At 36.0% G+C, this 13,144-nt stretch overlaps 1 protein-coding gene across 4 annotated transcripts in view; it reads left to right on the plus strand.

Annotated features, from left to right (window-relative positions):
- The window catches only part of INTS12 (integrator complex subunit 12), a 34,127-nt gene that overhangs the window by 6,094 nt on the left and 14,889 nt on the right, over positions 1-13,144 (plus strand). For 3 of the 4 annotated variants that reach the window (XM_032633282.1, XM_032633286.1, XM_032633284.1), the window contains exons 2-5: positions 4,253-4,417; positions 7,197-7,349; positions 8,807-8,994; positions 10,706-10,865. In XM_032633282.1, coding sequence (XP_032489173.1) covers positions 4,262-4,417; positions 7,197-7,349; positions 8,807-8,994; positions 10,706-10,865 — 657 coding nt within the window. In that variant the 5' untranslated portion in view covers positions 4,253-4,261. Of the gene's footprint in view, positions 1-2,642; positions 2,678-4,252; positions 4,418-7,196; positions 7,350-8,806; positions 8,995-10,705; positions 10,866-13,144 lie in introns of those variants that run through there. The other variant, XM_032633285.1, reaches the window with a different exon arrangement.

Here is a 13,144-nt window from a genome sequence, read left to right on the forward strand (position 1 = left end):
TAAGTTTAAAACTTTCACTTTTTCACTTAGAGGAAGCACTTTGCAACTTCTTTGGCATATCTGAATAGCACTCATCACTACTCTGGCTCTTTGGGAGCATTAAATAAATAATAATAAAGTGACTTGAACACAAGCCCTGCAATACCATGACAGTCAATCTGATAACTGAGCTGGCTAGTGACTAACAGAAGGGATTCACTGGACAAAGGGATGATTCACATCCAAAGCAGGATGGACTGAGCTAAGGAGCTGGCATGAGATTTTATCATAGTACTCAAAATGGCGTGCAATTTAAAACTTATGAATTGTTTATTTCTGGAATTTTCCATTCAGTATTTTCCAACTGCAGGTAACTAAAATATCAGAAAGTGAAACCACAGGTAATGGGGGGACTGCTGTATGTGCGTTTGCTGGTAAGAAAGGAGAAGTAATAGAAACTGGAGAAGGCAATAGAAAAGGGGGAGGGAAAGGAAGATAGAAAACTAAAATATAAAGGATAAAACACATAACCATGAGTGTTTTATTTTAGGTCCAACTCCTGTTTTTTCTGTTGGACAAGGAAGAGATGTTCGGTCAAGAAGGTGCCAGTAAGGAGAAAGCAGAGGGACCAAGAAAGTGGAGGTCTCTATAAATTCAAAGGATAGACGAATGGGAGTAAAGAAATTTTTTAAAAGAAAGAAAGATTGACTTGGTACCCTGAGGAGGCTCCTGGGTCAAAGCAGTAAAAGAGATAGAGTGATAGAAGATTGTAGTTAAAAAGGAGAATTGACTGTAGTCAAGCAGGAGAATACTTGTGTCAAGTTTCGGGTTTCAGTGGCTGAAGATGAAGCTCCTTGAGGTTGAAGATCTAAATAAAACTAGTGCAGGAAGTTGGAGAAGAACATCAATATATATGCTAAAATTACCAAAGATGATGGCAGGGGGAGAGGAAAAGATGAGCTTGGTGCAAATGTTCTGTACATTAGCAGCAATGAAGATGCAGGTGTGGATTTCAAGAGAAGATGTTGATAAATGGTGATCGTGGAATATTTTTCCAAAAGCGGCGATATGGAGTATTGCTCTTTGCTCTTTGAGTAGGAACAACTCACTACTTGGGAGAAGGCTGTAAAACAGGGGATGTCTGTGTGGATGAGTGGGGATAGTAAAGGTAAAGCGATAAAAGGACTGCTTGAGAAAAAAATGGAAAATATAGGGGAATATGTTGGTAATGAGTAGGGGCTAGAAGACGACTGGCAACTAGCAATGAAGTTAATGTGGAGAGGGGGAAGGGCTGAGCTGAATGAGTGCTGGAGGGATTTTCAAGGGGAAGGTAAGTTTGTACCTTAAAGCAGCCACTATGTATATATAATAGGGAAAGGGAAACTGGAAGTTGCTAGAAAGGCTAAAGTATTGGTCTCCAAAGTATTCTCATCATTCATTCCATGAGTAAAAAAATTGAGCTCACTTCCTTATATGTGTATTTAGTTGCCAATTATATGCATACACTGCTATCACTGTATATTAATAGCATTTTTTAGTAAAAGATTAAAAATAAAGAAGAAATTCTAACATTTTTTTTCTCTGTATTCCACTGTGGAGACCACTGGCTAGAGGAATATGTTAGTAATTTAGGGCAGGGGTATAAAGTCTGTTCAATTTTATAATTGCAGGATCATATAAAAAGAACTGACTCCAAATTGGTGTTGATGACGTGATCTGTGGTCTGGTCTCGTAGTCTAGGTGCTGACTCTTGTCACCTAATCTGTAATGTAAACCTTTTATCTGTGATTATGGAAATACATAACCATAAATACTTGGCTTCTAATTTTCAGCATAGAAATTTCAAGTAACGGGTTTTCTAGTATATTAAAAGGATTCTTCTAAGTTGCAATATTTTCAGTACCTCATAATACAGATTGTTAGCTCTTTAGCTATCCAAAAAAGTTAGGTCAGTAGAAAGACTAGGCTGTGTTCCCTTGTGCACTCAGGAGTGGCAGCTTTACTCCTTTTCATCATGGACATTTTAATGAGGAACTCTTCTCAGAATGTATATGATGACCAGCCTCATGCGTAAATTTAAAACAAAATGACCCCCACCTTTCTGTACCTATCATTATATATAGATGATGTATGTAATAATACAATCTTAGGAAGTGAGAGAGGTTGCTTCTCAATTTTTATTAAATTATTACCAATTTATAACTGTTTGAGGTAGATTATTTTTCTTTTAGTATTGGCCTTTAGACCGCTTCTCATGGGTGATTGAGTAGAGCACAGAATTTGACAATAATTTTGTGGCTATCAGATAAATATCTAATACCTTGTTTAAAACTTTAAAAAAAAAGGCTAGTGAGGTGTGTGTGTGTGTGTTTCCTGTGACAGTTGGAGAAATATTAGGGGGGAAGTGGATGGGGAAGGAACAAACAAAATCCATTTTCAGGCTGAACTTTCATATGCCAAGATTCAATCTACGGCAAGTTTTGTGTGTTTTTTTTTTTTTTTGCGGTACGCCGGCCTCTCACTGCTGTGGCCTCTCCCGTTGCGGAGCACAGGCTCCGGACGCGCAAGCTCAGCGGCCATGGCTCACGGGCCCAGCCGCTCCGCTGCATGTGGCATTTTCTTGGACCGGGGCACGAACCCGTGTCCCCTGCATCGGCAGGCGGACTCTAAACCACTGCGCCACCAGGGAAGCCCTACAGTAAGTTTTAATGGCTTTATAACCCCCTGAAAATGAGAGATTACTGTGGAATTGCTGACAGATCCTTAACTCTAGCAGTGCAAGTTTGTTGCATTATTATATTAACCTCCGGGATAGAAGACAATTTCAAGCCCTAGAATGTTGATCAAAGGATTGAACACAAAGTATACATTTTTATTTTAATAATTCCTTGCCTGGAGGAATATTTGAAAAAGTAACACCGGAAGTAGAACAACATGATAGCATTGGTATTAGCTGAAAACAAAACGTTTTAATGTTTTAGAATTTCTAAGTCTTTGACGTATATCTTCACTATTTTTTCAGTTCCTTAGGACACAGAGAATATCATAGGCCCTATGGGAGATCCATATATATATATATATATATATATATATGGTTTGGCACTATTTCTCAGACACCTTGCTTCTCAAAAACAGGTTAATGCATGAGATACCACAATCTAAATGTGATGCAATAAGATTATCATTAGTATGTTTTCTGAGGCACTCAGAATTGGGGCTGAGGACTAAGGAGGCAAAAAAAAGATAGTTGAGGTAAAAGTTTCAGCACTGACCTTTAAAGCTTATTGCTTAATACGTCCTCTAACCATTGTCCTCCAGTGACACCCTTACCCCAATCTTTTTCTTTTCTTTTTTTTTTTTTTTTTTTTTTTTGTGAAAATAAGGTTTGAGGGCTTCCCTGGTGGCGCAGTGGTTGAGAGTCCGCCTGCCGATGCAGGGGACACGGGTTCGTGCCGCGGTCAGGGAAGATCCCACATGCCGCGGAGTGGCTGGGCCCGTGAGCCATGGCCGCTGAGCTTGCGCGTCCGTAGCCTGTGCTCCGCAACGGGAGAGTCCACAGCAGTGAAAGGCCCGCGTACCGCAAAAAAAAAAAAATAAGGTTTGAGAAGAAGAAATTTTGACATATACTAAACTTGACCTAAACACATCAAGTTCCTGTGTACTGAATTATGTGTATTATTTTAAAATGGTGTTAGGGGACTTCCCTGGTGGCGCAGTGGTTAAGAATCCGCCTGCCAATGCAGGGGTTACGGGTTCGAGCCCCCTGGTCTGGGAAGATCCCACATGCCGCAGAGCAACTAAGCCAGCGAGCCACAACTACTGAGCCTGCAAGCCACAACTACTGAAGCCCTCGCGCCTACAGCCCATGCTCTGCAACAAAAGAAGCCACCGCAATGAGAAGCCACGCACCACAAGGAAGAGTAGCCCCTGCTCAATGCAACTAGAGAAAGCCCGCGCGCAGCAACAAAGACCCAAGGCAGCCAGGTGTTAGGAAGGGGCTCTGTGGCAGGGAGGAGCTTATCTGGATTTAAAATTTTGCCAAGGATATGGATACAGAGAAAACTGGTAACATTCTTGCTTCAGGAGAGAAGTACTAGATAATGCCAGTTAGAGAAAAGAAGAAAATTTACTTTTATCTGTAATAACCTTTTGGACAGTTTGAATTTTGTATGAGGTGCACAGTATTACCTATTATAAACAAAAGAACAAGAAAAACTTGGACAGATAATTACCCGTTGTCTGTAAATTACTTTCCTCTCTTTTTTTACTTCAGGTGTTTGCAATGGCTGCTACTGTGAACTTGGAACTTGATCCCATTTTTTTGAAAGCACTAGGCTTCTTACATTCAAAGAGTAAGGATTCTGCTGAAAAGCTAAAAGCACTACTTGATGAATCTTTGGCTCGGGGCATTGATTCAAGTTACCGTCCATCTCAAAAGGTACCTACCTGGATAAAAAGCTTGGAGGAAGTTTTGTAAAGCCTGTAGTAGAACAGTGTTAACATTTAGAACGTCTCGAAACAATCTCTCTGCCAAATAATCTTTCCTTGTGGAATGAAGAAATTTATAGTGTTCTTTTCTTCCTTCAAGCTTTCAGAGAACTGTTACACTATATAGAGAAGTTAGCTGGGAGTGGGGGATATTCAGTTCTACTACTTTATTCCTATAGAAACCCACTTAAGATATATTTCAGTTTCTAATTCCTTATGATCAGAGTATTTTTTTAAGCTGCTGAATGAAACCGTAACCTGTGTTATAATTATTCTCTAATGTTTTAGGGGCGAAAAATAAAAGGACAGGGATTTTGCAATGAGGTGAATTAAATATGTATAGGATAATGTGAGGAATAAAGGAGGTATAGATGAAATGTGAGAACTGTGTAGCTCCCATCATAATAACAAAGTGACCAAGCAGCTTTATGTGAAAAGAATATACATTTTGGAACCAGACAAACCTGTTTTAAATCCCAGCTTACCTCTTACTAGTGTGGTGATAGATAACTTATCTTGAACATTTACTGTGTCCTAGGTACTTTTCTCAGTGGTATATGTTTATCATTAATTTTAGTTGTGATAATTATCCTTTGAGATAGGTATTATTTATTTTTATTTTACAATAAGGAAATTGAGGTACTAGTAACTTCATTTCACCCAGCCTCTGTTTCTTTATTATTAAAATGAGGATAATAAGAACTACCTTACAAAGTTGTGAAAATTAAAAGAGATAAAGTATGTCAGCCACCTAGTGCAGTGTCTACCTGGTACATAATAGACTTTTAGTGAATGATAGCTCTTATTAGATTCTCTAATACCTAAGACATTCTTTCAAACCATTCTAAAGCTCTAGCCTTGAAACTTCATGTCACCCAGGTCTATGAACACCTAGATACCAAACTGAGAAGGAGAGGACAGAACTACACGACTAGCTCAGTCTAATCCAGAATCTCAAACTCAAGACAGGGCCAAGTCCCAGACTGAGTGTCCAAGTGATCAGTGATATTTTGCTCCCAGCCTTCTTTGAAAGCTACCTCTAGTGTTCTCAAACCTTTTTATTGTCTTTTGAATAGTAGAGCCATTGTGACTTCATTTCTTTTACCATTCTCATTCTGGTAGGTTCAAAGAGCTCAAGCCAACCAAATTAATAAAATTCAACAAAATATACTAACAAATTCATTCTGCTCTGAGTATGGATATAGGCCAAACAGGAAATTCCTATTATTACTAAAGAAGCAGTATTTTGAGATTCTAAAACAGAAGGAATTTCATCTGTTAAAGTACATAAGAAGTTTGTTACAATTAAAAAGCCTCCTGCCCTTAGGTTTCTAACTGGAAATGACTTCTCATGGTCAGTTTAGAGAAAATACTCTGCTAGCTGTTTTTAAAACACAGATTCATTTAATTTTAGTCTTTAACTGGCCATTTCCATCTCTAGAATTGTGTGAGAATCACCTAGAAGCAATGGTGTGCTTATAAACATTATCAACTGGGGATAATTCCAAGGAGCTACTATATGCATAAGCTTTCTTTTAACAGCAACAGATAACAAATATATATACATATCAGAGTAAAAATAACAAGGATTGTAAGTTTAAAACAGAAGGGAAAGATAAACCACAGACTGAGAGAAAAGGTTTGCAAATGATGTATCTGATAAAAGACTTGTATCCAGAATCTATGAAGATCTCTTTATACTCAATAATTTAACAAATGCTTTAGCAAAGAAGATAAATGTGTGGCAGATAAGCACTTGAAAAAAATGTTTAACACCATTAGCCATTAGGGAAATGTAAATTAAATCTACAGTGATATGCCACTACATACCTATTAAAATGTCTAAAATTAAAAAGCTTAGCCATACCAAGCATTGGTGAGGATATGAGGATGTGAAGGAACTGGGACTCTCATATACTCCTGATGGAAATATAAAATGGTATACCACTTTGGAACATGGTTTGGCAGTTTCATAAAAAGTTAAGCATAAACCTACCATGTGATCCAGACATTCCACTCCTACATGTTTATTCTAGAGAAATGAAAGTATATGTCCATATAAAGATTTGTACCTGAATGTTCATAATATCTGTATTCGTAATAGGCCAAACTGGAAACAACCCAAATGTCCATTAATAGGTAAATGAATAAACAAATCATGGTGTATTTGTTCAATGGAGTACTATTCAGCAACAAAAAAAATGAACTTTTGCTACACTCAACAACATTGATGAATCTCAAAATAAATATTGCTGAGTGAAAGAAGCCAGAAAAAAAGAGTATATACTGCATGATTCCATTTATGAAAATTTCTAGGAAATGCAAACTAATCTATAGTTGCAGAAAGCAGATATGTGGTTGCCTGAGACTGGGTGGCTTAGTTTTTCTAGGATGTCTACCTCTAAGAGTGAAGTTTATCTAGGATGTCTACCTCTAAGAGTGATTACAAAGGGCAACCAGGACACTTTGTGAGATGATGGATATGTTCCTTATATTGATTGTCGTGAAACCATAGAGCGAAACATATCCAGTTTTACACTTTAACTAGGTGCAGCTTGTATATCAGTTATTCCTCAATAAAGTTGTTTAAAGAAGAAGGCAACACATTGGTCACTACGTGATGTCTTAATTTTTAACTGATAGTTGTTTAGATTTATGATCTGTTTTTTTTTTAACAGTATATTAGTCTGAATATTTAATTATGGGTATCTTTTTAATTTCACCTATAGGATGTGGAACCACCCAAAATTTCAAGCACAAAAACTGTTTCCATTAAGCAAGAGCCCAAAACATCATCCACTCTTCCTTCTGGCAATAATAACGGCAAGGTCCTAACAACTGAAAAGGTAAAGAAGGAAGGTGAAAAGAGACCTGCTGATAAAGTAAGATTTTATTTTACTCTAGTAAATCAGTCAATGAATCAATCAGTTTATAGGCCAGAAAACGTTTTGTGCTTACTTTTTGTATATAATAGTGGGTAAAAGTACATAATAACCACTCAGTAAATACATTTTGATAATTATGGGTGTTGGTTTTTTGAAATTAAAATTTAGAAACATTTTAAAACCATTTACTGAAGTCGTTGTCAATAAATATTTGAGCTCTAGAAGATGTACTAATTTCATGTATAACTCAAGTATTCTAGATGGAACTGTTGTTGAAAAGAAAAGATGGCGAGGAAAGAATAAAGATGTAAATGACTAAACATGAAATTTGTTACAGAATGGTGTACCTTAACAGGGTTACAGATACAGATAACTCTTGGATTGTCTATTTTGAATGATTTCTGCACATAATTATTAGGATTTTATCACTTAGTAAAAAATACATTTAAAAAAACTTTTACTACACCTGCCCTTAAGGTGGGGTGTTTTCATACTTTTTTCTAAATATTGGCTACTCATAAACTATATTGCATTGTTTTTATATAAATTTAAAAGCACATAAAACAATATAATATAGTTCATGAATAGCCAATATTTAGAAAATATATCTCTATTTTCCATATATATATCTCATATATATCTTTTAGCAACTTTTTCCACTCAGCAATGTGCTTTTGAAATTTACCTATGTTGATACATGTAGATTTGAACATTTCTTTCAGCTAACATGTGGAATATTAATTCTATAAATAAACCAGTTAGTCCATTCCCCCGCTGATGAGCAGTTAGCTTATTTCTCCTTTTCCTGTATTACAGTGGGGTTTCAGTGAGCTGCTTTATACGTATGTCTTTGCCCACATGGTGGTAGTTTCTATAGGATGTATACCTATAAGTGGTTGTAATAGGATGGGTACATCTTCAACATTATTAGACATAGTGGACGTTTGAAGCAAGTATGGCAATGTGTTAAGCCTGAACGACTGGTAGAAGTTCATTATTTACTTCTTTTCAATATATATTAACTATCACTACTTCATTATTTAAAATTTTAAAATAGCCTTAAAAATAGCCTTAGTAGTACTATGGCTTCTCAATTCAAAGCATCCAATGGGGGGTTGGGAGGGCACTGTAAGTAAATCCACTGAACTTCCAAGATTCTTTAATGGATAAAAGAGTACAAAGAGAAATACAGATGCATGCTAAACTGTTCTGATTTATTTATTTCTACCTTGTTGGAGTCTTTTAACATACTGATTATGAATTTATTATAAATGTTCTCCAGGTCTTTAGTGTGTACATCTCTCCCTAACTATGTGAAAATATCTGTTGAGTGGACTTGGTCATTGCACACTGTCTATCTTATCTTGTAATAGATGTGATAGATGTCTATCACATCTCTCAGTGATTTAAAGGTTATTCTAACGTGTTACTTTCTGATTGGGTGCTTTTTATAGATGAAATCAGACATCACTGAAGGAGTTGATATTCCAAAGAAACCTAGATTGGAGAAACCAGAGACACAGTCCTCTCCCATTACTGTCCAAACCAGCAAGGATTTAGCTATGACTGACCTTTCCAGCTTTGAGGAGACCAGTGCTGATGATTTTGCCATGGAGATGGGATTGGCCTGTGTTGTTTGTAGGTTAGTTGTACCTTGCCACAGATTCTTTTGTGTCTTTGTAAAGAGCAAACAACTTAAAAGAAAAAAAAAAGACCAATTGTTGGGTGTTTTTTTTATTTTGTTTTTATAATTTGGAGGTGAGTAGGAGATAATTAGATCGATAAGTAGATAAACCTCCCATATGGCAATTTAGTGTCCTAAAAATTGTCAAAATTTTATATTCTTGACAGGCATCTTTAATCAGTTATGTTGTAGTAATATTTTCTGCGTTCTTGGCTTCTAGAGGGAAAGCAATTATTGCTTTTTTTTTTTAGTGAGAAAGAGTCTGTTCAGCAGACTTAATTATTTTCATCTTCCTTTTTTTTTTTTTTTTTTTTTTGCGGTATGCCTGCGGGCCTCTCACTGTGTGGCCTCTCCCGTTGCGGAGCACAGGCTCTGGACACCCAGGCTCAGCGGCCATGGCTCACGGGCCTAGCTGCTCCGCGGCATGTGGGATCTTCCCTTACCAGGGCACGAACCCGTGTCCCCTGCATCGGCAGGCGGACTCTCAACTACTGCACCACCAGGGAAGCCCCTCATCTTTCTGTTTAAGAGGACTATGTTGCTTTTTTTTTCCTGAAGTGTTGATAGTATTTATAAAGTAAATGGTTATATATCATTTTCTAAAATACCATTAAATCTTTTCCTAAGGATAATGGAAATGAAATTAATGGATCATGTAGGTTATTCTGAGTGTTGTTTTGAAACGTGGGTTCATAATTATAAAAACATAGATAATTCTGCTTAGTAGAAGATGCATCTTAAAAATCAGAATAATTAGATTTTAAACTCCTTGATGCCAGGAGCTATGTCTTTAATTGTTAATGACTTTCATTGCCTAGCACAACAGAAAAAATTACCACCTTTGTTGCTGTTTTCTTCATGAAAATGTTAAATTCTGGTGCACTGGGACTGAGTGCATACCTATAAACTTTTGTGAACCTTATAGAGAATCAGTTAATGTACTTCTGAATAGGATCATTTCGTTAGACCTTCATTGTTTTAACATATATTTGTTTATTTCAACTTTTATCTACTATAAGAGTTATCATTTTTATATAAAGAAGTAAATGGTAAAGTAATAAGGGGGAAAGGACTAGTAATTGTAACCCTCCGTAAGGAGACTCGTTATGATAGTCTAAGGCTGTTGCTGTTGGAATTTATACTTTTTTGATACACATATTACTGCATTCTATTTAGTTGATTAAGACATTTATTTATTGAACACCCTGTGTCTGTGCAGTAATGTGCTAGGCCCTATAGTTAATTAGGTCCAGTTTCTAACTTTAGGCAACTCAAATATTAATGAAGAAGATAGAACAATATGTAGGCAGCAAATATAAAGGAATTTAATAGAGGTACAAAGAAGATGTTATGAGACTGTTGGAGGACTAGCCAAAGTCTACTATGTACCTTCTGGGAGAAAGAAAAAAATTCCAATGAGAAATGACAAGGAGAATATAGCCAAATTTAGTCTTTAAGTCATCTTATACATTTCTTAATGGCTGAGCATAACCTTTAAAAGAAATGAATTGTTTGTGCAGGCTACAATGTTGGGATTCGTTAGTTTGCTCTTTGGCTTTTCTGGGGTTTTTACCCTCTTTAATTTATCAAACTTTACCAGAACAACCCTAAAATGGCTTTAAATTGTTGCATTCAAATAAATGTAATATTTAATGGTATACTTTCTTAGGCAAATGACAGTGGCATCTGGTAATCAATTAGTAGAATGTCAGGAATGCCATAATCTCTACCACCAAGATTGCCATAAGCCGCAGGTGACAGACAAAGAAGTGAATGACCCTCGCCTTGTGTGGTATTGTGCCCGATGTACCAGACAAATGAAAAGAATGGTAGGAATCATTTTTCTCTATTTTAAACAATCTCTGTCAATTTTTTTTGTTGATATGTGCTTTTTAAGATAAAAATTTGAACATTTATGTTATTGAAAAAAATCATATAAGCTGATGATTTTAAATGTTTGTGTATATGTGTGATTTTTGTGTCTATGCCTAAGTGGACCAGACCATGTATATGCATTTTTCTCTGCTCAGCTTTTAACTTGTTCTGTTATAAAGATCAGAATTGGAGACCCACAAAATATAAATATTCCTTACTGGTATGTCAGTGTATTTATAAGCATTTAGAAATACTACAAAGCACTGTGGGAAGTGGTGAGATACAAAGCCCCAGACTCTGCTTCTGGTAAGGAAATATTAGAAATATCTATTCCTGAGTGAGTGTAAACCACCAAACTTACAAACTGTGTACAGAGGCAGTATTTGTATGTGCATCTCTGTCTTTCCTCCTGTGTTTCTCTCTCTGTTCCTCAGTCTTTCCTTCTCATTGTCTTCAAGTGACCATTTATCCTATATTCCCCAGTACTTTCTCAGTTTACTGCTCACAAACATAACTGTCTTTAATTTCATACTGAAACATGTTTTCATTTGTTATATTGGATAGTTTTCTAACTTATTTAAATAGTAGATGGATGAATGTTATCATCTTCCTTTTAAAGAAATCAAGTTGTTATTTACTTCAGTGACTTGTTTGCTTCCCACATCCGCCCTCCCCTGCCTTAGATTAGGGACGCTCTTTTTGTTTTAATTTTATTTTTTATTGAAGTATAGTTGATTTATGTTATGTTAGTTGCTGGTATACAACAAAGTGATTCAGGATATTGACTATCCCTGTGCTATACAGTAGGACCTTGTTTACTCATTCTGTATATAATAGTTTCCATATGCTAATTCCAAACTTCCAATCCATCCCTCCCCCACCTCTCCCACCTCCTTGGTAACCACAAGTCTGTTTTCTGTGAGTGTTTCTGTTTCATAAATAAGTTCAATTGTGTCACATTTTAGATTCCACATATGATATCATATTGTATTTGTCTTTTTCTTTCACTTAGTATGATAATCTCTAGGTCCATCCGTGTTGCCACAAATGGCATTATTTCATTCTTTTTATGGCTGAGGAATATTCCATTGTATAAATATACCACATCTTCTTTATCCATTCATCTGTCAGTGGACATTTAGGTTGCTTCCATGTCTTGGCTATTGTAAATAGTGCTGCTGTGAACATAGTGAGTGCATGTATCATTTCGAATTGTAGTTTTCTCCGGAAGATTAGGGACTCTTGATAGAAGAGTTCTCATATTGTTAACCAAGTGAGTTTCTACATAAATTTTTCTGACCAAATATGTCTTTTTAAAGTTAGAAGTACTTAGTTAAAAGTAAAAAAAAAAAACAAAAACAAGATACCTACTTTACTTTTTAATCACTCAAATCAGAAATAGATTATGTTTTATTCCTATGAAAAGTAGTAACATTTCAGTAGTATTTATACTTTCTGTTTGTAATGGGAAATTTCTTTGACATGATACAATTGTTTTCTGCTCAGTCTGATTTTTATTTAGTTTATTACTTAAACTAGCCCCCCAGGACCTCAACCAAAGTAATTACGGGTGAGCACAACAGTGCATTCCAGTGCCTTGACACAAGTAGTCACTAAGAATTGGTAGTCAAAATAAATAATTTGTGACAGTAATCTTTCTTTAGTATAGCTTCAAAGTTTATTATTATTTTATTGTAAGTCTCTTAATAAAGTAAGTACCGTTCTCTCCTAAGTTTTTACTCCCTTACATTTTGTGACTTAGTTTACACCAGGTCTATATTTATAGTTCTAACCCTCTTCCTGGAATGAATTTTGGCAGCTGACCAGATATCCTACAGTTACTTTAAGTTCAATGTTTTTAAAATTAAAATTGTTTTCTTCTCCACTCAATTTTTCCTCAGTTGCCTGAACTAGAAAACATTATCCTTGATGCCTCTCTTAATTCCACATCCCTTTGTTTACCAAACTTGTTAATTCTACCTCTTATGTATTTCACAAATCTGTTCATTTCACTTTTGTTACCCTGTCCCACAAACCCCTCATTTCTTGTCTATTGCTTTAGCTCCTTCAGTCCACTTTACACACTGCAGTTAGAATATTCTTCTAAAGTAATTATCTAACTTTATCTGTTTAAGTGTGCCCAGTGGCTCTCAATTACCTATATAATGAAGTTTTCCTTGTTAGGGTGGATGTATGGACCTTCTCTCTTTGACCCAACTCTACCTTTGTATCC

This window comes from Phocoena sinus, chromosome 5, assembly GCF_008692025.1.
Source record: "Phocoena sinus isolate mPhoSin1 chromosome 5, mPhoSin1.pri, whole genome shotgun sequence".
Taxonomy (NCBI): domain Eukaryota; kingdom Metazoa; phylum Chordata; class Mammalia; order Artiodactyla; family Phocoenidae; genus Phocoena; species Phocoena sinus.